At 52.8% G+C, this 22151-nt stretch overlaps 1 protein-coding gene across 2 annotated transcripts in view; it reads left to right on the top strand.

The window, feature by feature from the left end:
- Positions 1-22151, top strand: part of BCR (BCR activator of RhoGEF and GTPase) — a 137488-nt gene that overhangs the window by 55052 nt on the left and 60285 nt on the right. For both annotated transcript variants that reach the window (XM_034951699.4, XM_034951698.3), the window contains exon 2: positions 18257-18438. In XM_034951699.4, the coding sequence (XP_034807590.1) occupies positions 18257-18438 (182 nt within the window). The remainder of the gene's footprint in view (positions 1-18256; positions 18439-22151) is intronic.

Genomic DNA, 22151 nt, shown 5'->3' on the forward strand with positions numbered 1-22151 from the left:
TGTGTTCCATGGCATAATGTGGGGACTGCAGAGAGGAAGGGACATGTTTATGTCCCAGGTGAGTCATGGAATCTCGGAATATGAGGGTGTGCGTGTCAGATTTTTTCAAGGAGGGGTGTCTTAGTCACTTCAGGCTGCTATAACAAAAATGCCATAAACTGGGTACTTTAAACAACAAACACTTACTCCTCACAGTGCTGGAGGCAGGAAGTCAGTATCAAGGAGCTGGAACATTTGGAGTCTGCCAAGGGCCCACTTCCTGGTTCTTAGCCATCTTCTTGCTGTGTTCTCACCTGGTGTGGAAAGGATGGGGGCTGTCTCTGGGGTTTCAAAAGGGCACTAATCCCCTTAATGAGGGTTCCGTCCTCCTGACCTAATCACCCCCAAAGGCCCCACCTCTAAATACCATCACATTGGGGGTTAGATTTCAACATAGGAATTTTGCAGAGATATGAACATTTATTCTGTGTGCTGTAAGGGGCATCTCAGAGTGCCACCCCCACATCCCCAAAGCTGCTGGACCTTGCATGTGGGAGCTGACTCTTCTGGGGCTGGTGTGACTCATGGCTGGAGGCCTGGCTTGTTAACCCAGCTCTGAGGTCCTCTGGGTGCCACCTCCTGCACACCAGCCAGCCAGGTGGCCTCCACGTACCTTCTGTTTCATGGAGAAGAGCTACTTGCTTAAGACAGGTTCCTCAAACCCCTGGCATCTGGTCTCAGGTGACTCTGAGCATCTCATGGCTACCTCCTCCCCACCTGCAGCCTCATCTCCACCCTGCCGCACTCTATGACTGAGCAGCACAGGGCGCCAGGGGATGTTTGTCTGCACTGCTGCTGTGTTGCTGACTTATGAGACCTCTTTGGAAGGGGCTCAACAGGTGAGGAGAGTGGTGTGAATCCACTTGTCCTAATAGACCACTCCAACTTTCTGAACATCCCAGGCTTTCCTGGTACAGTCCCCATCTGCCAGCCAAGAGGAGAGCATGGCTCAGGTGGGATTCAGGCGAGAACAGGGCAACGCACACCTACTAGCCAAGATACAAAGCACTTAATACAGGGAGGAGTCATGTGGGCAGAGCCCAGTGGGTCTGGGTTCCCCTCATGAGGACCGAGAGGGGACCAACACCTGTTAGATGTCTGCTGTGTTCCTGACGTTGGCCTGGGTGTGGGATGTGACTGGGTGTCTGTTGCTCTCCTTGGCAGGTGCCTGCCCTGGAGGTAAAGAGGCTGGGACAGTAACTTTAGGCAGTCAGCTGGGGTCTGTCTGTTAAGCAAGGAGCAGGAATCAGCCTTGTTCTCTACTGGCCTGTCTGGGAAGCGTGAACAAATTCTGTGTCTTGAATAGTACCCGAGTCAGTTGCCAGCCCTGTGCTGGCTCTGGCAGGGGGTAGCTGTGGAGGCAAGAGTGTTGGGCAGGGTGACCTGATTGAGCCAAGCTGTTATTCTTCCACCTGAGGATTTTCCAGAAGTGCCAGGCTCAGAACCGGCGTCAGATACCTCTGAGAGCCTTTCCGGTTGCCACGGTTCTCCCAGGATCGTGGAGTTCTTGAAGGAAGGCCTTTTCCTGGCGTGTCTGCAGTGGCATGGTGATATAGCCACGCTGCCCCTGTTTGTGAGTTGAATCTCTGCAGAACTCACTTTTCCCAGGAGGTGCTTTCAGAATGCAGCATACCACAGTCCTCATCAGGATCTGCTCATTTGGCTGGGCTGGCAGGTGGCTGAGTTGGCTCCCGGAGCGGGTGTCTAGCAGCTGTGCTCATGGAGGCAGGCTAGGCGTGTGAATCTCACCTCCTCCCACGGCCCCCTGGGGAAGCAGGATAGGAGCTGGGCCTGGTTTCCGAGCCTGGCCGATTGGGAGTAACAGGTGGGATCTGGACCAGGTTGTCACACCCACAATGACAGCTGGGATTATCACCGTGGGTGGTAATTCCCACATGACAGTTTCGAGTTTCAGGTCAAGAGCTGGGTCCTCTCTCTCCTCTTGCATCTGGACAGAGAGATCCTTGCCGGCTGGTTTTCTGGCTCGTTCCTCAGCTGTTTTCTGTGGCCTGCAGAGTTTGCAGCCCCAGGGGAGTGAGGAAAGCTCTGCTCTGGCCTGATTTTTGCTGGAGAAGAGAAATGTGGAAGTCAGGGCGGTGGCCTTTGCAGTGGGTCAGCTTTGGGCTGCTGAGATGGGCGGCGTGAAGGCCGGCTTCCAGAGCCCTGGCTGGCCTTTGTAGTGGATGAGACGGACCAGATTGCCATGCTAGGGTCACCCGCTGACCTGCAGTGGCCTGAGCAGATACATGGCTCTGCCAAATTTCCTGAAGTGGAGCCCTCATCCTCACACTGCATCCCCCAGAAGCCAGGCAAGAGGAGGTCATAAGGTTTTTCTGGAAAGGAGCAAAAGAGTGTGCTGCTAAATGTTGCAGGTGGGAGTGCGTGAATAGGTGAGGCTTCCGGTAATTATGATAAGTGATGCTTATGCTTCTCAGTGCTGTTTCCTCCCTCTGATGGGGCCTGCTTGACACCTCGCAGGGAGCGTGGGTGGAGAGTGTCATTATCCCCATTTCATTGGTGGGAACATTGAGAGATGAAACGGGGAGTTTCATCTGCAGGCCCCTGGGCCCTCTGGCCATCCCGGTCATCCTGGTTGGTTTATTGTCTTGTTTTTTAAGGGGGATGATTGATGAAGGCCTTGGAGGTAGGGTGGGGGAAGCTGGGAATAGAGGGAATTATATTTCCTTTTCCAAATACTTGTTTAAGAATGGAAGAGTTCCTGGCCACATAATCCATGTGCACAGATTTTCCGGGGGAAAATCCATTTGAGTTTAGACTTGGAGACCGTGCCACCTCCCGGTCTGTTCCTCAGGCTTTTGACATCTGCCCACACCTGGAACATCTTAAATTCTGGTGGAGAATACAAAACGTCACTCCCCTGCCCCAGCTCACCCCTAGTTCAGCCCCCCAGGATACCTGAAGTTGGGGATCCTCCTTCTTAGCTGTGGAGCTCAGGGTATGTTGGTTCCACATCCAAACCTTCAACCTTCATCTGTAAAATGGGGTACTGATGGCTCCCTTGCAGAGGCCTGGGGATTCGAGGCAGCACTTCTGGCCCGTACCTGTTGCCATTTCTGCATGTTGTACCCCTGGCCCTGACTCAGGCTGGCGTCCTGAACACCTGTGCATCCACAACCCCATAAGCCTTCCAGGAGCACTATAGATCAGGGTGACCCAGGATTAGGCCGGGGGTGGGAATTACAGACTACCCCCAGGACTGACCCAGGGCTATACCCCTCCAGGGCCGGTGGGAACACGAGTGGTTTTTGTGTGTGAATGTGGCTTGCAGCTTGCAAGGGGGGTGGGGGGCAGGTGGCGGGGTTGGTTCGAGTCTCAAACTGTCCTCTGTCAGGTCGGGTCAGGCCTCAAACTCTCCTCTGGGCCATTTCCTTCTTTTTCTCAACAGAAAGAACCCAGGCTATGGAATCATGTGTGGGCCCAGCAGGGTTCATAGGCACCTTCTCAGTCTGTCTCCAGCGTTGGGCTCTTCTGGTCCTGCCCAGCTTGTCGCTTTAGTACCTCAGTTTCCTTATCTGCATGGAAGCCCACCTGTCAGCTTGGATGAGGGGAGGAAAGCAAAGCCCCTCAGGCCCTGTGTGGGAAGGAGAGTCTGAAAGTGCAGGGGCTGTGCTCAGGAAGGAGCGCAGCTTCAGGAGGGGCTGGTTGGCTGGCAGTGTTGTGCAGGACATTCAGAACGTGACTGGGTTTCTATTCTGATTTGTACAAGCATAGGATACTCAGGTGGCTCTGGTCTGTTCTCTAGCTAGCAGGAGAGTCTGGGGTCAATCTGTAATAATTTAGCTTCTGAGCAGGTGCCTGGCACTGGAAGAGGAGAGCCCAAGAGAGCAAGGATACATTGTGTGGCTGAAGGGGGCAAGGCCCTGGGCTGCCTCCTACTCTGACCTTGTGGGCCTTGGTGTCTGCTCTTCCCCTCTGTCTGCCACTCTGAGTCTGGAATGTGGCAGTGATATGGGTGTTGTGGGCACTCCTGGCATGTGGGCAGCTCCTCAGTGCTGGTGTCTGAGCTCCACAATGACTTCATTCATGTAATAGTATGTTATGGCTGCGTAACAAAGAACCACAAACTGTGCAGCCCAAATCATAGAAATTTATCATCTCACAGTTCTGATGACTGGAAATATGAGATTGAGATGTTGGCTGGGTTGGATCCTTATAGGTGGCAGTTTTCAAGTTCACATGACATTCTCCCTATATGCCAGTCTGTATCCAAATTCCACCCACCCACCCCCACTTTTTTTTAAGAGACAGCGTCTCCCTCTGGCTCCAGTCCCAGGCTGCAGTGCAGTGGTGCAGTCATAGCTCACTGTAGCCTCAGCCTCCTGGGCTCAAGTGATCCTCCCACCTCAGCCTCCCAAGTAGCTGAAAACTACACTTGACCACCATACCTGGCTAATTTTTATATTTTTTTGTAGAGACACGTTCTTGTTATGTTGTCCAGGCTAGTCTTGAACTCCTGGCCTGAAGTGATCCTGCCTCCCAAAGTGCTGGGATTACAGGCATGAGCCACCACGCCAGGCCACCTCTTTTTTAAAGGACACAGTCACATTGGATTAGGACCTAACCTAATGACCTCATTTTAACTTGGTAAAGACCCTATTTTCAAATAAGTTTAGAGGTTAGGACTTCAGCATATGAATTTAGGAGGGAACACAATTTAGCCCCTAAAACTGTACTTCTTTTCTTTTGTTTTAAATTTCAGAGCCTGGCTGATCGTGTGTGTGTGTGTGTGTGTGTGTGTGTGTGTCTGTCTGTCTGTCTATGTGTGAAAATATACATAGGCTGGGCGCGGTGGCTCACGCCTGTAATCCCAGCACTTTGGGAGGCTGAGGCGGGTGGATCACGAGGTCAGGAGATCGAGACCATCCTGACTAACACGGTGAAACCCCGTCTCTACTAAAAATACAAAAAATCAGCCAGGCGTGGTGGCGGGCGCCTGTAGTTCCAGCTAATCAGGAGGCTGAGGCAGGAGAATGGCGTGAACCCTGGAGGCGGAGCTTGCAGTGAGCCGAGATAGTGCCACTTGCACTCCAGCCTGGGTGACAGAGCGAGACTGTCTCAAAAAGAAAAAAAAAAGAAAAAGAAAAAAAGAAAATATACATAACATGTACTGTTTTAGCCATTTTTAAGTGTGCGGTTCAGTGGTATTCAGTACATCCACATTGTCATACACCTGTCACTACTGTCTATCTCCAGAACTTTTTCATATTCTCCACACTGAAACTCCACTAAACGCTAACTCCCTCCTCCCCTCCTGTCCAGCACCTCACAGCCCCCGTTCTACTTTGTCTCTATGAATTTGACTACTCTAGGAACCTCATATACGTGGAATCTTACGGTATTTGTTTGTGCCTGGCTGATTTCACTTAGCATAATGTCCTCAAGGCCTATCTCAGTCAGCGTGTGTCAGAGTTTCCTTCCTTTTTGAGGCTGAATAATACTCCTTTACATGTATGTGGCACGTTCTGGTTTTCCACTCATGCATTGATGGATGCTGGGGTTGCTGCCACCTCTTGGCCATTGTGGATGGCGCTGCTGGGAATGTGGTGAATGTGCACCTCCTCTCCTAACCTGCCCCAGGCATCCTTCAGAAGCGGGGCAGCCCAAGACCGAGATGGGGGAAGAAGGTGGTTTGCCTGCCCTCCCAGGCTTGCTGGGTGTCTGCCCGTGGCTGGGCCCTGGCCCCGGGCTCAGGGTGGTGACCGCCAGCAGGGGGAAGTCCCTCTTCCTGCCATTCCCCCCCGACCAACCCTCTGTATTTCCTCTTTGGAGGGGCAGTGAGTGGGAAGGGAGGACCCGCAGGTGTGCAGTGGCCATGGCCCGCATCCTGGCTGAGCACCTTTGCTGGTGTGGAGGGACTCCCTCCAGTCACTTTCAGACCTCACTCCCCATGCTGCTCCCACACCAGGGCACTGTTCCCACGCCATCCTCCTTTGAAGGGCACTACCCACCTTCCCTGTCTTGCCCCTTCCCACCCTCTTCCCAGGGACTTTTCTGGTCAGTTCCCTGCTGCCAGGTCTATACCTCAGGGACTAGAAGCTCAGCGTCCCCTCTGCTCTTCCTCCTTTTGCCTTTGTCCTCTTAGCCAGACCCAGGCTCACTGTGCGTCAGTGCCCCTGCCTGCGTTTTTCTACCAACACCAGGCCTACCTGGAGTGACCATCGCAGAAGCCCCCAGCCCTGCCCCACCTCCAGTGCCACACTCAGATGTGCTGCCAGAACGTCACCTGTCTCCCTGCAGCCTCTAGGCTCCCCTCTTGTTCCAGACCCAGACACCTCCTAAATCGAGCCCAAGTCCTTGGCCTGAAGCCTGAGGCTCCCCACAAAATCACCCTCTTCCTCTCTCTCCTCTCACTGCCAGCCTGTATCCCCTTTCCCAGCTGTACCCCCTTTCCCAGAGACCACTTCCAGCCCCCCTTAGCTCTTAGTGGCCTCTGGCTGGATCTAGAAACCAAACTGACACCAGGTACATTAACAAGAGAAAAGCACACAAATGTCATTAGTTTTACAGGTGCATGGGAAACTTCACCAGAGTCAAGTCCAGACAAGTGGCCGAAGCAAGATGCTTTATCCTTTTTCGATAAAGAACAATAAGTTTGAGAAGTGGCAGGACAAGGGGGATCTGGCTAGGGGCAGTAAATTCTTGAGGAGTCACTGGAAGATATATGAGGGGTGTAAACCTGGTGGAAGATAAGGGTTACTTTGTTAAAGCATATTTATTCAGGCCCACTGCAGCCCCCAATTCCATCTCAGGTGATAAGGGCTATTTTCTTCCCTGGTTCAAGGAAGACACCCCTCCCAGAGGAATCTTTATGGCTTGCTGAGTATAGCAAGAAACAGGTCAGCTAGCCCTTTCTGAAGCTACAGCTCGAAGTCAGTGTAGCCATCCGGTGTATTTTGGGATGGCACGTCCTTCACTCTTTCCCAGCCTTTCTGCATTTGTAAGCCCCAGGAAAGCCGGCAGCTGAGTCAGCCTGAATCCCTCCATGGGGCGTCTTTGCAGCTCCCTGCCCCTGCTGGTTGAAGGCTCTGTTGGTCGCATTCTTCTCTCTCACAGACTCTGCCCCTCCAAAGCCCTTCCAGCCCTCTCCTGGGGGCTGGGTTATCTCTGTCCTCAGACTCCATGGCACCGAGTTCAGGCCATGTCTTAGTGTCCTGTGGCTTCCTTAACAGAATGCCACAAGCTTAGTGGCTTACAACAACAAACATTTATTCTCTCCCAGTTCTGAAGACTGAAGTCCCACATCAAGGTGTCAGCAGGGCCAGGCTGTCTCTGGAGGCTCTAGGGGAGGATCCTTCCTTTCTGTTCCCAGCATCTGATGGCCCCCGGCATTCCTCGACCTGGTGACAGCATCTCTCCAGTCCCTGCCTCCGCCTTCAAATGGCCTCCCGTATGCCTGTGTCTTCTGTCTCTTTAAAGATATTTGTCATTGGATTTAGGGTCCATCAGTGTGATATTGTGATATAAGAAACCTGTATGTGGTCTTCCCTCTGATTTCTGGCACAAGCTTCTAAAATCATTGTAATTTCCTGAACGATGGGGTGATAGGAGCATCTTTTGTTATTCATACAAGCCTTTTCTGTGGGACCTGAGGTTATGCTAATGAGGTGATGCTTGAGGGGCCCCTAGATAGCTGTGGGACGGGGCTGGTTGCCAGAGGAACCAGCCACGTGATTAGAGGGTTGGAACTTTAGCTCCACCCCTGAACTCTGGGGATGGGGAGAGGGGTGGAGATTGAATTGATCACCCGTGTCTACAGCCATGCCAGCCTGATCTCGGCTGAACTGATCATCAGTGGCCAGTGATTTAGTCTTGCCTACCTAGTGGAACCTCCATGAAAACACTACACAGTGAGGTTCAGAGAGCTTTCACGTTGGTGAACACATGAAGGTGCTGGGAGGGCAGTGCCCCAAGAGGCCATGGAAGCTCCCCCACAATACACACCCTGTTACCCAGCCCTCTTCCGTTTGGCTTTTGTGAGTGGTATCCTTTACAATAAACTGGTAAATGTGAGTAAAAGGTTTTCCCAAATTCTGTGAGCTGTTCTAGCAATTTTTTTTTTTTTTTTTTTTTTTTTTAAGATGGAGCCTCGCTCTGTTGCCCAGGCTGGAGTGCAGTGGCGAGATCTCGGCTCACTGCAACCTCCCGGGTTCAAATGATTCTCTTGCCTTAGCCTCCCGAGTAGCTGGGACTATAGGCGCCTGCCACCACGCCCAGCTAATTTTTGTGTTTTTAGTAGAGACGGGATTTCATCATATTGGCCAGACTGGTCTTGAACTCCTGACCTTGTGATCCGCCTGCCTCAGCCTCCCAAAGTTGCTGGGATTACAGGCATGAGCCACTGTGCCCGTCTCTAGCAAATTATTGAACCTGAGGAGGGGGTTGTGGGAACACCCCATCTCCACTCCCAGCTTTAGAGTCAGTAGGTCAGAAGTACAGGTGGCCCAGACTTTCCCCCAGTGCCTTAAGTGGGAACAGTCTTGTGGTACTGAGCCCTTAACCTGTGAAGTCTGACACTTATTCCACATACTTACTGGCAGAATGGAATTAAATTATAGGACACCCGGCTGGTGTCCAGAGACTGGGAGGATTGCCTGGTGAAAGGAGAAAACCCACACGTGTGTTGTCAGGAGAGTTCTGGGGGAATAGAAACACATCATAGTAGTAGTAATTGGACAATCTAGGGTGATCTCATCTCAAAGCCTTTAACTTCATTACATCTGCAAAAAGACTCTTTCCAGGTAAGGTCGCATTCGCAGATTCTAGGGTTAGGATATGAACATGTTCCTTTGGGGGCCCACTACAGTGGGCTTCTCACCTTGGTGTCCTCAGGGGAGCCAGTGTCTGCCTCCCTCTCCTCCGTTAGGTCCTGGCTCCGTGGTCATTTCCTCAGGGAGAGGCCCTGCTGTCCTTCCTGGGTCTGTCTTCCTCCCTCCTGCATGTGCTCCGGTGCCACCTGCCTCTCTCCCGTGGCCTTGTCATGGTTGCTGTGATGCCCACGTCACGTGACTCCATGGATTCCGCTGGCTCCCATGGGCAGGGGCTGGGTGTGCGGTGCTCACCATTCCATACCCAGCACAGTGTCCTGCACGTATTAGGTACTCAGTAAGTACATTTGTCTGGGGCTAAACCTTCAGGGTCTCCAGGAAGTCTTTCTGAGCCCCAGAGTCCTAAAAAGCCCAGGTGCTGCTGAGGAATAATAACTGTATCATCCTGGGGCGGAGGGCTGCTGCCTCTTCCCAGCTGGGGTTTCAGCCTCTGCCCTGCCCCCGCACCAGCCGGCCCCCAACCTGAAGCCTAGAGCATCAAATTATTATTGCCTCCGGGAATGACTGGGAGCCTTAGGCACAGGTGGGTCCTTGGAGACAGGGGATGGTCCTTTAACAGTGTTCTGGATCCTGATGGAGAAGAGAGGGGGTTCTCCTCTGCCCACACTGAGGCACACTCGGCTTGTGGAGGAAAACGGCTGACTAGTGCCCCCAGAAAATCGCCAGCAAAGTTGACCTTCTGGTGATTCAGTCTCCAACCAGCTCAACCTTCAAGCAGGCAGAGCTGTCAGGGCTGGTCGTGTGGGTTGGACTTTCTCCTCCAAGAAAGCTCAGAGTTGTAAATACCTGTTTCTCATCTGCGGTGTCTAGGGTTGCCTGGGGAGCCAAGGCATCAGGGAGCAGGACAGGCTCAGGCCCTTCCCGACTGACATTTTCCAGCCTATGGGGGGCCTTGGCTAGCCTGGTGGCTTTCTCTGTGGCATACGCTGATTCATGACCCTGACCTCTCTCTACCCGGGCAGCTGCGGCTTTCCATTCTTGGGTGCTGGCCTGGTGATGTCATTGTTGGGGTATGGCATGAGGGCTGGGAGGCCACAGGATCCTGGGGTGCTCTCTGTGTACCCTTCCACCACAGAACCAAGGACCCTGGTGGCAGGCCTTTAGCCAGGGTGCGGTGGCTAACTGGATGGGGCACGTCTCATTTATAAAGAATTTTGAGGCACTTGGCGTGGATGCAAGAAGGGGCAGCTGCCAGCCTGGCAGAGGAGGAGAAAGTAGAAAAACCACCAGAACCAACCACACATCTCCGAAAGCACTCACTGCCTGTGGGTGGCCTGAGGTTATGGCCAGGCGGTACTGACATCCATCCGGAAGGATACTCTCAGCCCTCAGGAAACAGTGGAATTATGTTCCGGGTTCCCTGCTTAGGAGAGGAAAACAGGTCAGCCTTAAAAAAAAAAAAAAAAATTGAGGTAAAATTCACATAACATAAAATGAATCATTTTAAAGTGAACAATTCCGTGGCTTTTAGTGCCTTCACAGTGTTGTGCAACCACCATCTCCGTTTAGTTCCGAAACATTTTCGTCACCCCAGAAGGAAACCCCTGCCCATTAAGCAGTCACCGACCTCCTTTCTGTTTTTATGGGTTTACATATTGTGGGGACTTAATATCAATGGAGTCATACAACATGTGGCACTTTGTGACTGGCATATTTCCCGTAGCATCATGTTTTCAAGGTTCATCCGTGTTGTAGCATGTGACAGAATTTCCTTCCCTTTGAAGGCAGAGGCCGGGTGTAGTGGCTCACACCTGCAATCCCAGCACTTCGGGAGGCCTAGGCGAGAGGACCACTTGAAGCCAGGAGTTCAAGACCAGCCTAGGCAACATAGCGAGACCCCTGTCTCTACAAAAAGAAAAAAAAATTATTTTAGCTGGACATAATGGCACACACCTGTAATGCCAGTTACTTAGGGGGCTCAGGCAGGAGATCACGTGAGCCCAGGAGTTCGAGACTATGGTGAGCAATGCTATTCCATTGAATCTGATGGACATTTGGATTGTTTCTACCTCTTGTGAATAATGCTTCTGTGAACATTCTGGTACAAGTTTTTGTTTGAACACTAGTTTTCAATTGTTTTGATTATACACCTAGGAGGGGAGTTGCTAAGTCGTAAGGTTATCAATGCCACATCTTAGAAATGCCTTCTCTTTGGAATGAAAGTTGACCCAGCAGGCAGGTCACACAGGTGCAGCTGGGCACAGTCAAGCTCTGCCTGAGACTCAGTTTTTCCTGTGTGAAAAATAGCAATCTAAAAGTTCATGCCCACTCAGGTGCGTATTCCAAGAGATGATACGTGGGTTTTCAGCACCATATGTGACCTAGAGGAAGTGCCCCGTAAAGGGTGGCGGGGTTTTTTTGCCCACTACTTCAAAGATTTGGGTCTTTTTTGCTGTCAGAGGAACTTACCTCCCTGAAGCACTACGGGTATTCCCTGACCTTACCTGAGGTTCTGCTACAATAGCCAGCTTCGGAGTCCCCAAGATCCACAGCCCTTCTCCAGGGTAGAGTCTGCTCTTGGTAGGTGCATGGTGGTAGGAAGGTGCCAGGCTATGGATGAGCGTGGGGTGCAGAGCCAGCTCCGACTGTGGACTCTGCACCCTTCATGAGACCCGAACCTCTGTCCCAGCCATGGTTTTCCAAGCCTCTCTGGAGGACAGTGCCTGCCTGACAATCCCTCCAAAAGACGTGTGCTGCTGTTTGTAGAAGTCGCTGGCACCATGCTGCCATGGCCTGCCTAGGACCTAGGAGAAGATGGGAGGCCAAGAGGAGGGCAGGAGCCGGGAAGGAGGACAGCTGCAGCCATGACAGGGTGGGGGTTTGATGTCCGCCTCTGTGGAAACCTCCACCACAGCTGGCCGAGCCACCGGATGTTTGATCTGCTTTTACCTTTGTAAATAAATACTGCCTAGTCTTTGGCTGCCAGTGTAAACAAGGATGGAGACCACTCTGCTGATGATCTCTGTGCTCCCTGGAGTTCCTGCCTCCTCCACCCAAATTCCTCCCAGTGCCCCTTTCTTCTCTTGACTCCAGTACATGTTGATCGGAGGGCCCTTTACAGCCGCTCTCATTGTTCTGGGTAGGGAGGGCCCAGAGCATGACCTCTGATCCCCTGAGGGCTTGCTCCCATCTCACCCTGGGGCACGTTGGCAGAGGGTGGGTCAGGGGCTGGGTTCCTGGAACCCCACACCTCTGGCAGCCACACGACGGATGGAGGATCTGGGGTCTCTCTAGGCATATCTGGCCTGGGAGAGCCTCTCCTGCCTGGCTGTACCCAGGCATCACATGGCCGATGGTCTGAGCTCAGTTCTGCATGCATTTCCTGGGAGCCCACCGTTCCGCCTTCTGTCTCTATGAATCTGACTACTGTAGGTACCTCATATGAGTGGAATCATAACAATACTTGTCCTTTTGTGTCTGGCTTATTCCACTAAGCAGAACATCAAGGTTCATCCATGAGATTGCATGTGTCAAAATGTCCTTCCTTTTTAAGGCTGAATGATGTTCCATTGCGTGTATACATTACATTGTGCTTCTCCCTTCTTCTGTCAGTGGACATTGGGTTCTTTCCACCTCTTCCTTCCCATGTTGTGATGAATATGGGTGTGCAAATATGTCTTCAAGTTCCTGCATTCAGTTCTTTTAGAGGCTGGGCGCAGTGGCTCACGCTTGTAATCCCAGCACTTTGGGAGACTGAGGCTGGTGGATTACTTGAGGTCAGGAGTTCCAGACCAGCCTGGGCAACATGGTGAAACCCCATCTATACTTAAAATACGAAAATTAGCTGGGTGTGGTGGCGCACGCTTGTAATCACAGCTACTCGGGAGGCCAAGGCAGGAGAATCACTTGAACCCAGGAGGCGGAGGTTACAGTGAGCCAAGATCGCGCCATTATACTCCAGCAGTGTCCGGGCAACAGAGTGAGACTCCATCTCAAAAAAAAAAAAATCAGTTATTTTGGGTACATAACTAGGAGTAGAATTGCTGGATCATGTGGTAATTCTGTTCAATTTTTTGAAATTTTTTTTTTTTTTGAACCAGTGTGGTCTAGGGGATGTGACCGCAGCACCTACCTGGGCCTGGGCTGACTGGGACCTAACCAGGCATTATTCTTTTCGCTATATTATTTTTATTTTTTGGCTGCCCTTTTTCCTTTTATGAAAGAATAGATTTGCAGAGTTCTGGGGTTGGGTTGCTAAGCAAACTGCCTGGAGAGAAGAGGGTTTCAGATTTCACTAGGCCTTCCCTCTTCCACACCAACCCTGGGCTGTCTGCACTGGACTTCCTCTCCCCAGCCCCACTCCTAGTCTGGTTCCTGGTTCAGGTGAGCAGCAGCCAGATTCCATGCCCCCACCTTCTACCTTCTAGTGTTTGGGTTCTGCCTTGGATAAAGCTTTGCAGGAAGGATGTGGCTGATGAGACCATCAACCTCAGTCCTGCCAAGGGTGAGGAGGCCCAGAGAGGTTTTTCCACTGGGTATTCCTGGTACGGGGGCAGGAGCCAGGCCTCCCAATTGGTTCTGGCTCTTGGGAGATGGCGGCTTTCAAAATGCCAAATAATGTACTTTATCCTCAAGAGGAAAGGGCCTTGGCTGGGCATGGTGGCTCAAGCCTATAATCCCAGCACTTTGGGAGGCTGAGGCAGGAGGGTTGCTTGAGGCCAGAGTTTAAGATCAGCCTGGACAACATAGCAAGACTTTTTCTCAAAAAATGTTTTTAAAAATTAGCTGGGCAGGCCAGGCACGGTGGCTCACGCCTGTAATCCCAGCACTTTGGGAGGCCAAGGTGGGTGGATCACAAGGTCAGGAGATCGAGACCATCCTGGCTAACATGGTGAAACTCCGTCTCTACTAAAAATACAAAAAAAAATTAGCCAGGCGTGGTGGCGCACGCCTGTAGTCCCAGCTACTCGGGAGGCTGAGGCAGGAGAATGGCGTGAACCCGGAAGGTGGAGCTTACAGTGAGCCGAAATCGCGCCACTGCACTCCAGCCTGGACGACAGAGCGAGACTCTGTCTCAAAAAAAAAAAAAAATTAGCTGGGCATAGTGGCATGCACCTGTAGTCCCAGCTACTTAGAAGGATCCCTTGAGCCCAGGAGTTCACAGCTGCAGTGAGCTATGATCACTCCACTGCACTTCAGCCTGGGTGACAAAAAGATCATGTCGCTGAAAATAAAATCACGGGTGGGGGGTGGTGCTTTGTGTACTTAGGGGAGCTCAGGTGTGAAAAACTGCGTTTTGAAAAAGCAGGTTCCTGTGTGCTGGTTAGAATGGGGGGATGAGGAAATTGAGGGGCAGTCCTCCCCACACCATCATTTGCCTTGGAGCAGACTGGAAGAGTCAGCAGAATGAGGGGCAACAAGTGTGGATTGGAGTGCTCTGGGTGAGCTGAGGCAGGGGCTGAAGCCCTCATATGGAATGTGGCAGGGATGAGCAGGCCATCTGGAATCCAGACTTAAAAGCATCAGTCACCCAGACATTGATTTGAGATCTCTGCAGGGGGGAAACGGCTGGGGTTTCAGCCACCTGGAGTGTCCTAATTCCCCAGCAGAGTCTGGCCGTGAGACCTGGTCTCTCTGTCTCACCTGGCGGGGTGATGTGTCCACTTCAAAGTCTCACTGGACACAGGCAGGCAAACCCTCACCGGGCACTTGATTCTTGCACCAGGTTTTAGCGTGGACGTTGCTAAGCCAGCATGTGGCTTCGCACATGTGGAGTCTTACAGTTACTCTGAAGCAAGCCCTGGGACCCCGAATCTGACCCCGAAGTTCTTGCTGGGTTGACTCCCTACTCGGTGTTGACTTGACCTTACACGGGAGTCAGTGTAGTCATGGGCGCGGAAAGCACTCAGATAAAAGGTGCTCCACCCGGTGATGAAGAATGTGTTGATGTCTTAAGATCGTCTTTAGATAAACAGCAAAACCGTTGGTTAAAAGCTGGTCTAACCCACCTTATTTTGTTGTTGTTTGTTTTGTTTTAGACGTTTCACAGCCTAAAGCTGTGGTTTTAGTCTCTTTCTCTAGTGATAAGTGGAAAAGAGGGATGAGGAAGGGGCTTTGCTGGCCCGACCAAAAACAAAACTAAGAACCCATGAGTGTATTCTCTCCCTTGGGCACTTGGACACCTCTGCTAGAACATTTAGTAGACGCTGACAATTCCAAGCTAATGTAAAAGCCAAGTCTGGAGGGTCATGGGGTGGGAGACTAGGGTGAGGAAGTTGTTAAAGGAGGCCAAGGGGATGGCAGGGCCTTCATCTAATAGTGACAGTAGCATTTTAGAGCTAGAGGGTCTTTATCGATTGTCTAGTTCACATGCATGATTTTAAAAAAGGAAGCTGAGGCAGGAGGATTGCTTGAGCCCAGGAGTTGGAGACTAGCCTAGGCACCTTAGCGAGTCAACGTCTCTGTTAAAATTAATAAATGAAGTCAAGAAAGGTGAGGCATGGACGGCCTCAGTGACCTGGACTAACTCACAGAGAGGTAGCAATGGGGAGGGCCAGAGCCTCGCTTCTGAGGGATTACGCCACAGCTCACTTCCCCCACCCAAAGGCCAAAGGAACTGAGCGTTAATAACCAACATAGCGATCTTGGTACCTGGAGCCCCCTCGATGTCCCATGGATTAAGGGGACCAGATTCCTCCATACAGCTTGTTGAGGGACTTGGTGGGTGCCCCTTGCTCTTGGGGTCTTCCTACTTTGGCTGCTATGCTCAACCCAGACCCAGCCTCTTCCTGGAATTCTCCTTTCAACACGCACAGAGACAGAACCCGGCCCGGACTTTGCAGCCAGTAATTGTGTGCAATCACCTGGGACAGTGCTGCAGGTCAGCAGCCGGCAATGCTAGACACCGGGTTGGGGTCGCTCAGCAGGTCTAAGCCCTGGCTGCCAGCTAGATTCCCCCAGGAAGCCCCTATAGCTTCAGATTCGGCAGGTCTGTGTGGATCCCAGTGAAATCGTTTTCAAAGCCTCCCAGGTGTTGCCGATGTGCAGCCAGGGCTGGGGACACCTGTTAGAGGGTGCTGAGTCCTGTGGGACGAGAAGTGGAGAACCTGGGAGAGGGAGAGGCAGAGGTGTGCAAGGAAGCCGGAACTTCGGCCACCTGCATCCACAGCTAGTGGCAGATCACTCCAGACACACGGCTCTCCCCGGCCTTCCACGTGGAAAGGACTGACAACAGTCTCCACTTCAGGATTGCTGGGTCAGTTGCTCTGAGTGCCTGAGGGCAGCCCTGTGCCCACCCAGCCTGGGTGTGTGTGGTGGCAGTTGTAAACTCCTGAATGAACACCAAGGTCACCTCTGCTGGTAACCTTTGGGCAGGGCTGCTTACAGGTGACTCATGGTGAGAGTGACGTCACCCCATCAGGGTGAGCTCTCAGAAGTCCCATGGGCCTCAAAGTCCCCCTTTGGAAGGAGTGGAGAAGGGATCCTCACATGAGCCATGGATTGGGCTAGAAGATCCTTGTGGGTTGACAGTGGTCGTGATGAGTCCACTGGCTTAGAAAACTCAGGCTGAGAACAGGCCATGGAGGAGCTCCAGATGGCTAAGGCCTTGGAAACACGTGTTGAGCTTTGTCATTCAGCCTGGGAGGAAGGGAGTGATTATCTCCAGGTGCCTCTGGGAGGAATGAATTACTCTGTATAACCAGATAGTCCCAACAGGCAGGGGGCCTCTTGTAGGATAAGCCACTCTGTCCTCCTGCGGGTACTCACATTGGGGTAAGGGTGGTCTGGGATTTTGACAGACCTGCTGGAAGGTGGTCTATGACTCAGCCAGAAGCTGGGCCGGACTGGGGGATGGGGGAACCTGTAGCCCCAGTTCCCTGGGCTGGCATCGGAATAGCATGGTAGGACTCGCTGCTCATGGTGGACAGAACTTGCACCCCAGCCAGCATGCTGGCCTGTGCTCCTCACCCCATCAGACCCCATGGGCAGGTGTGCAAGGTGCAAGGACCGTTCCTGACATCAAGACGGTAACGGTAACATTTTGGGTTTCCCTTTCTTTTTCTTTTCTTTTTTTTTTTTTTTTTTTTTTTTTGAGACAGAGTCTTGCTCTGTTACCTAGGCTGGAGTGCAGTGGTGCAATCTTGGCTCACTGCAACCTCCACCTCCCAGGTTCAAGCGATTCTCCTGCCTCAGCCTCCTGAGTAGCTGGGATTACAGGCACCTGCCACCATGCCCGCCTAATTTTTTTATAGTTTTAGTAGAGATGGGGTTTCACCATATTGGCCAGGCTGGTCTCGAACTCCTGACCTCAAGTGATCCACCCACCTCGGCCTCCCAAAGTGCTGGGATTACAGGCATGAGCCACTGCGCCCAGCCGGGGTCCCCCTTTATATAGCAACCCAACCCCCCTGTATGGGGGAGAACCAACTGTTTTCTCTGTACACAAGCTCAACGCAGAACACTTATGTGACCAAATGTAGGGGTTTTCCCCCACACCAAGCAGTTCTCTGCAGACACCAGCTGGGTGTCCTACAATTTCAACTCAGTTCTGACATTGTCTACCTGGAGTTAGCATCAGATCCCACTGTTAAGGGCTCAGCTCCAGAAGACTGCCCCTAACGTCAGGTGTCAGTAGCAAGTCCAGGTTATCTATTGGCCGTAAATTGGAGGTTCCTACAGCCCCCTCCTTGAGTTTGATCACTTGCTGGAACGGCTCAGAGAACTCAGGAAAATAACTTACTAGCTGACTGGTTTTTAATACAAAGATACAACTCAGGAACAGCCAGATGGAGGAGGTGCACAGAGGAAGGTCTGTGGGAAGGGGTGCAGAGCTTCCATGCCCTCTCAGGGCACTGCCACATTTTCAGCAACCTGGAAGCTCTCCTAACCCTGGCCTTTTGGACAGCCCTCATTGTGTAGGCATGATTGATTACGTCACTGGCCATTGGTGATCAACTCAACCTTCAACTGTGGGTCTTCCCCAGAGAGTTGGGGGTGCCAACTCTCTAATCATGTGGTTGGTTCTCCCGGCAACCAGCCCCCTTCCTGAGGCTATCCAGGAGCCCCAGCCACCTGTCATTTACTAGCACACATAAAGACATGTATTACTTTGGAGATTCCAAGGGTTTTAGGACCTGCGTGCCAGGAAAGTAGAGGGTGGGATATGCAAAGATCAAAGTCACAACCCCCTGCCAGGGGCAGATGTATCTCAGAAAGCCCCTTGTATTGTCTGGGGAGTGAGCTCATGTTCATCCCCCCTCACCTTGTGGTCTTTGACCAGTCAGTTGTGAAGGGGACGTCAGCATACCCGAGGTCGTTGTGAGATGCCTGTTGGGGACAGAGATGGTGTCAGCTGGGTGCTTGCTGGGACGGGTTGAGTATGGATGCTCCCTTCTCTGTCTCTAACACAGGATGCTTCTTTGCACACACAGATGGCTCATTCGGAACACCACCTGGATACGGCTGCGCTGCAGACCGGGCAGAGGAGCAGCGCCGGCACCAAGATGGGCTGCCCTACATTGATGACTCGCCCTCCTCATCGCCTCACCTCAGCAGCAAGGGCAGGGGCAGCCGGGATGCGCTGGTCTCGGGAGCCCTGGAGTCCACTAAAGCGGTGAGTCCCCATGGTGTACGTGTGGCAGGAGGACCAGGTGAGGCTCCCTGAAGCGCAGCCCCATGCTCAGGGGTATGTAGCAGGTAGGTGGTGGAGCAGCCAATGGTTTGGAAGCCGAGTGGGTCACCAAAAACTCCTTCCTCATCTCTACATGTGGTACACAGACAGCCTGCCAGATGTGTTGATCAGGGAAATCGGGGGATGCTTTGAACTGAGCATGGAGGAGGCAGGCAGCATGTGGTCTTGAGGCTGAGAATGTCAGCACCAGAGGCCACCACCAAGACCTGCGTGGTGGCGCCGGCAACACTCCTGAGCCAGGTGGTGTCTGGGCTTGGGTCCCTTTGCTTCATAGCCTTCTTGCTCCCTTTTACCAAAGCGTGTGCTGAGGATGGCTCCATCCATGTGACCAGAGCCTTTCCTGTGAGTTTTTCACTTGACCCTCATTAATAATTCTTGGCCTTTCTGTCACTTCCACTTTACAAAGGTGAAACTGAAGTCCAGTGGTGGCTTCCCCAAGGTCTCATGGCTAGTGAGTAGCGGCACATTCAGTAGATGCTCTGCCATGCCCTCCAAGAAAGCAGTGGACCCACGCCCCCCTCACATGAGAACGTAGCCCGGGCTGGTTGCAGGCTGGATGGTGCTGGACCGCCCGGCCCTGCATGAAGTTCTGATTCCTCTCGCTGGTCCCACAGCTCAGGGGGCTGCTTCAGCAATGCTCTGGGGCCCAGATGTTCACCCCTTGCCATTGGTGCATGTCCCCCCACTTGACCTCTTGGGTTCCTTACTTCTTGGGCTGAGAAAATCACTGCCCCAGGGCAGTTGCTCCTTTTTGTCTTTTTGGTCCCTGATGACAGATTACTTCCGCACTCTGCTTAGCTTATTTCTAGATGGTTTCCACCATAGCCTGGCATGGTGGCTCACACCTATAATCCCAGCGACTCAGGAGGCTGAGGTGGGAGAATTGCTTGAGTCCAGGAGCTCGAGACTGCAGTGAGCTGTGATTCTCACCACTGCACTCCTGCCTGGGCAACAGAGCAAGACCCTATCTTTAAAAATAATAATAAAAAAATAAATAAAAAGAGCAAGAGAGAGATGGACTTTTCCCCATTTCTGTAAGGAAGCTCCAGAAGTGTATCTTCTCACTGAGCTGCTTTTTTCTGGGGCTGACATGTTAGCTGCAGGCCTGGGACTGCTGCTTACGTATATACTTTTGCGATTTCTGAAGGCCTTGGTGCTGGGCAGGCTTCTCATTCTGAACCGAGAGGATGGGAGAGGAAGCCAGTGGGTAACATGTACCTGCTCCGTGCAGCACACACAGGCTGCTGCCTTAGGTAGCTTCCTATCCCACGTCGAGTGTCAGCTTTTTACAGACTAGGAGGCCGAGGTTCAGAGAGGTGAAGTAACTTGCTTGGGCCACACAGCTCCAGGGTTTGAAGCCTTCCTGATTCTTCAGTGGGCACACTTTCCCTCCCTCAACTGTCTTGTCTTTCTTGGTGCACCCCTTTCTTGCTGCATTGTGAGCGTGGTTTGGTACAAAGAAGGACCAAGTTCAGGTAGGCTAAGTGCTGAACTTGAGAAAGGCAATTTCTTTCCATCATTCTTGAGGGCTATCTGCACCCAGCCAGTCCTTGATGCAGTTCCTGGCCCCGAAAGGAAGCTGATCTGCCCACTCAGTGCCCCAGTCCCTGTCCGGGGGTGGGGGCCTCCCACCCACACCTGGCTCTGACTTGGAGTACAGCCTTCACCTTTCAGTCCAGGGCTTCTCCTCTGTGAAGCCACTCCAGATCCTGGTCCTCCGACCCCTGCTCCCTGCTTCTGCCCTCACAGGAGCTGTAGATGTTTCTCATGTTGCACATCCTGCAGGAGGTTGCATGTCTCTGCCTGTCAGGTCTAGAGTTTCCAATCCCAAGCACGCCCCTTGGCCCAGAGCTGGTCTGAAGAGGAGGGGATTTGATTGGAGGAGAACTGTGTGTAGCTCCTTTCCAGAAACCTTCTGGTGCTCTTCCCAGTGGTTGGGGCCCCAGGACGGGTGCCCTTCACTGCTCTGGAGACAAGCATAGCCTTGACTTCCTGGTTTCCCTGCCAGCCATGCAAAAAGCCATGCAAATGTCATCTTTCATTTCTGATCTTTGGTTTGAAGACATGGCTGTCGCTTCCTAGGACACCTGACTTCCCCCAGGGAGCATGGTGATCTTGAGGCCAGAGGCACCCTGATCCTGACCATCCAGTGGGAAATGGGCATCAGGCTGCTCATCCCTCTCCTCCTGCACGCCACCCACCCCTCATTTGGTCCCAGATGCTGATCTTGAGTCTTTGGGGTCTCAGTGGACTCCTGTAGCATGGGTCTTCTCTGTGAATACCCACTCTTAGTGCAGACAGAGGCTGGACAGAGGCCAGGCACCCCCTTGCCCGGGGTGTTGTGGGAAGGATTCACACAGGCTGGCCTGTTGCGACAACCTGCAGCCCCAGGACCCTGTACAGAGGCCAGCCCCTTGCCCTCTGGTATGCCTTGAGGGCCAGGTTCTTGGGGTGTTCGCCGGCTGGGCCGCAGGACAATGTCCAGTCTGTTGCTAATGAAAACCTGCCCTTGCCCAGAGCAAGAGGGTCCTTTCTCCAGCAGCTGTGCTGGCTATACACCCCCAGCCCAGAGCAGCCTGCCCCTCGCAGTAAGGGTTTTGCACCCTGATCACCACTGGGCTCCCCCAGATTAGGGGGACTAGGAGGAGGGACTAGAAGGGGCCTCTTTGCACTCTGCCCTGTCCTGAAGCTCAGTTCCAGCTCCCGCCCTCAGTTCACCCGTGGGCCTGGTAGCCAGCTGACAACAGTTTTATTCACCTGTTCTCTGTTGGCTTTTCCTGCTTGGTTGTCACAAGCCCAGTTTGTTTTGTGGGTTCTTTATTGGCTTTTATTTAGCCTCAAGTTTTGTGTTTGTACCCGCCTAGGTAGGGTCGTGGTAGGAGGGCCTTCCTTCCATGTCACTGACTTCTTTTTCCAATTTCCCTTTACCTCCGGCTTCCTACCCGCCCCAGCCTCCTTGCCTGCCTCCATGGCCCTCCCTGCATTCACGTCCTTTCCCATAACTGGCACAAGCACAGCCCTGAGTTATAAATAGCCCCAGGCCGGGCCCTGCCCTTTGCTCTCTCGTTTTCTCTGCATGGACTTGGCTGATTTCTGAGCCGTCCCTGTCTGATGCCATCAGCACTATTCAGGACTCTAGAAGCTTCTTAGTCTAAGGAGAAGTGCCTCATCCTGAGTCTTGTCTCCACCCCACCCCGTCCATGCCCTGAGCCAGATGTTCCCTGAGCGGCCCCGCCCTTCAGAACAGGGAGGGAGAGCCAGATTCTGCCTTCCTGCCTGCGCTGTTTTTCCTCCTGGCTTTCCAAACCATGTGGACAGAACGAGACACAGTGCTCCCACCCACGCCGGCACAAGCATCTCACACTGGGTGGGGCCGTCATGGGCCCTGCTGCCCTAGCAGCCTCCCTGGGCCCTACAGGCCGCCTGGTACTCATAGTAGCAAGATTGTCCTTAGAACATGAGCACGGCTGGCAGGCTGGGTGAATGGGTGGCGCTGCCCAAGGGACCCACCATTCCCTTCACCTCTTCTCCTCTTGTGGAGCAGGGAGCGGCATCTGCACACAGTAGGAGGCACCTGCAGGGGCAGCTGGGGTGCTTTCCCCAAAGACTCCACCATTCATGATGGGCAGAGAGGG

This window comes from Pan paniscus, chromosome 23 (genome assembly GCF_029289425.2).
Source record: "Pan paniscus chromosome 23, NHGRI_mPanPan1-v2.0_pri, whole genome shotgun sequence".
NCBI classification, from domain to species: domain Eukaryota; kingdom Metazoa; phylum Chordata; class Mammalia; order Primates; family Hominidae; genus Pan; species Pan paniscus.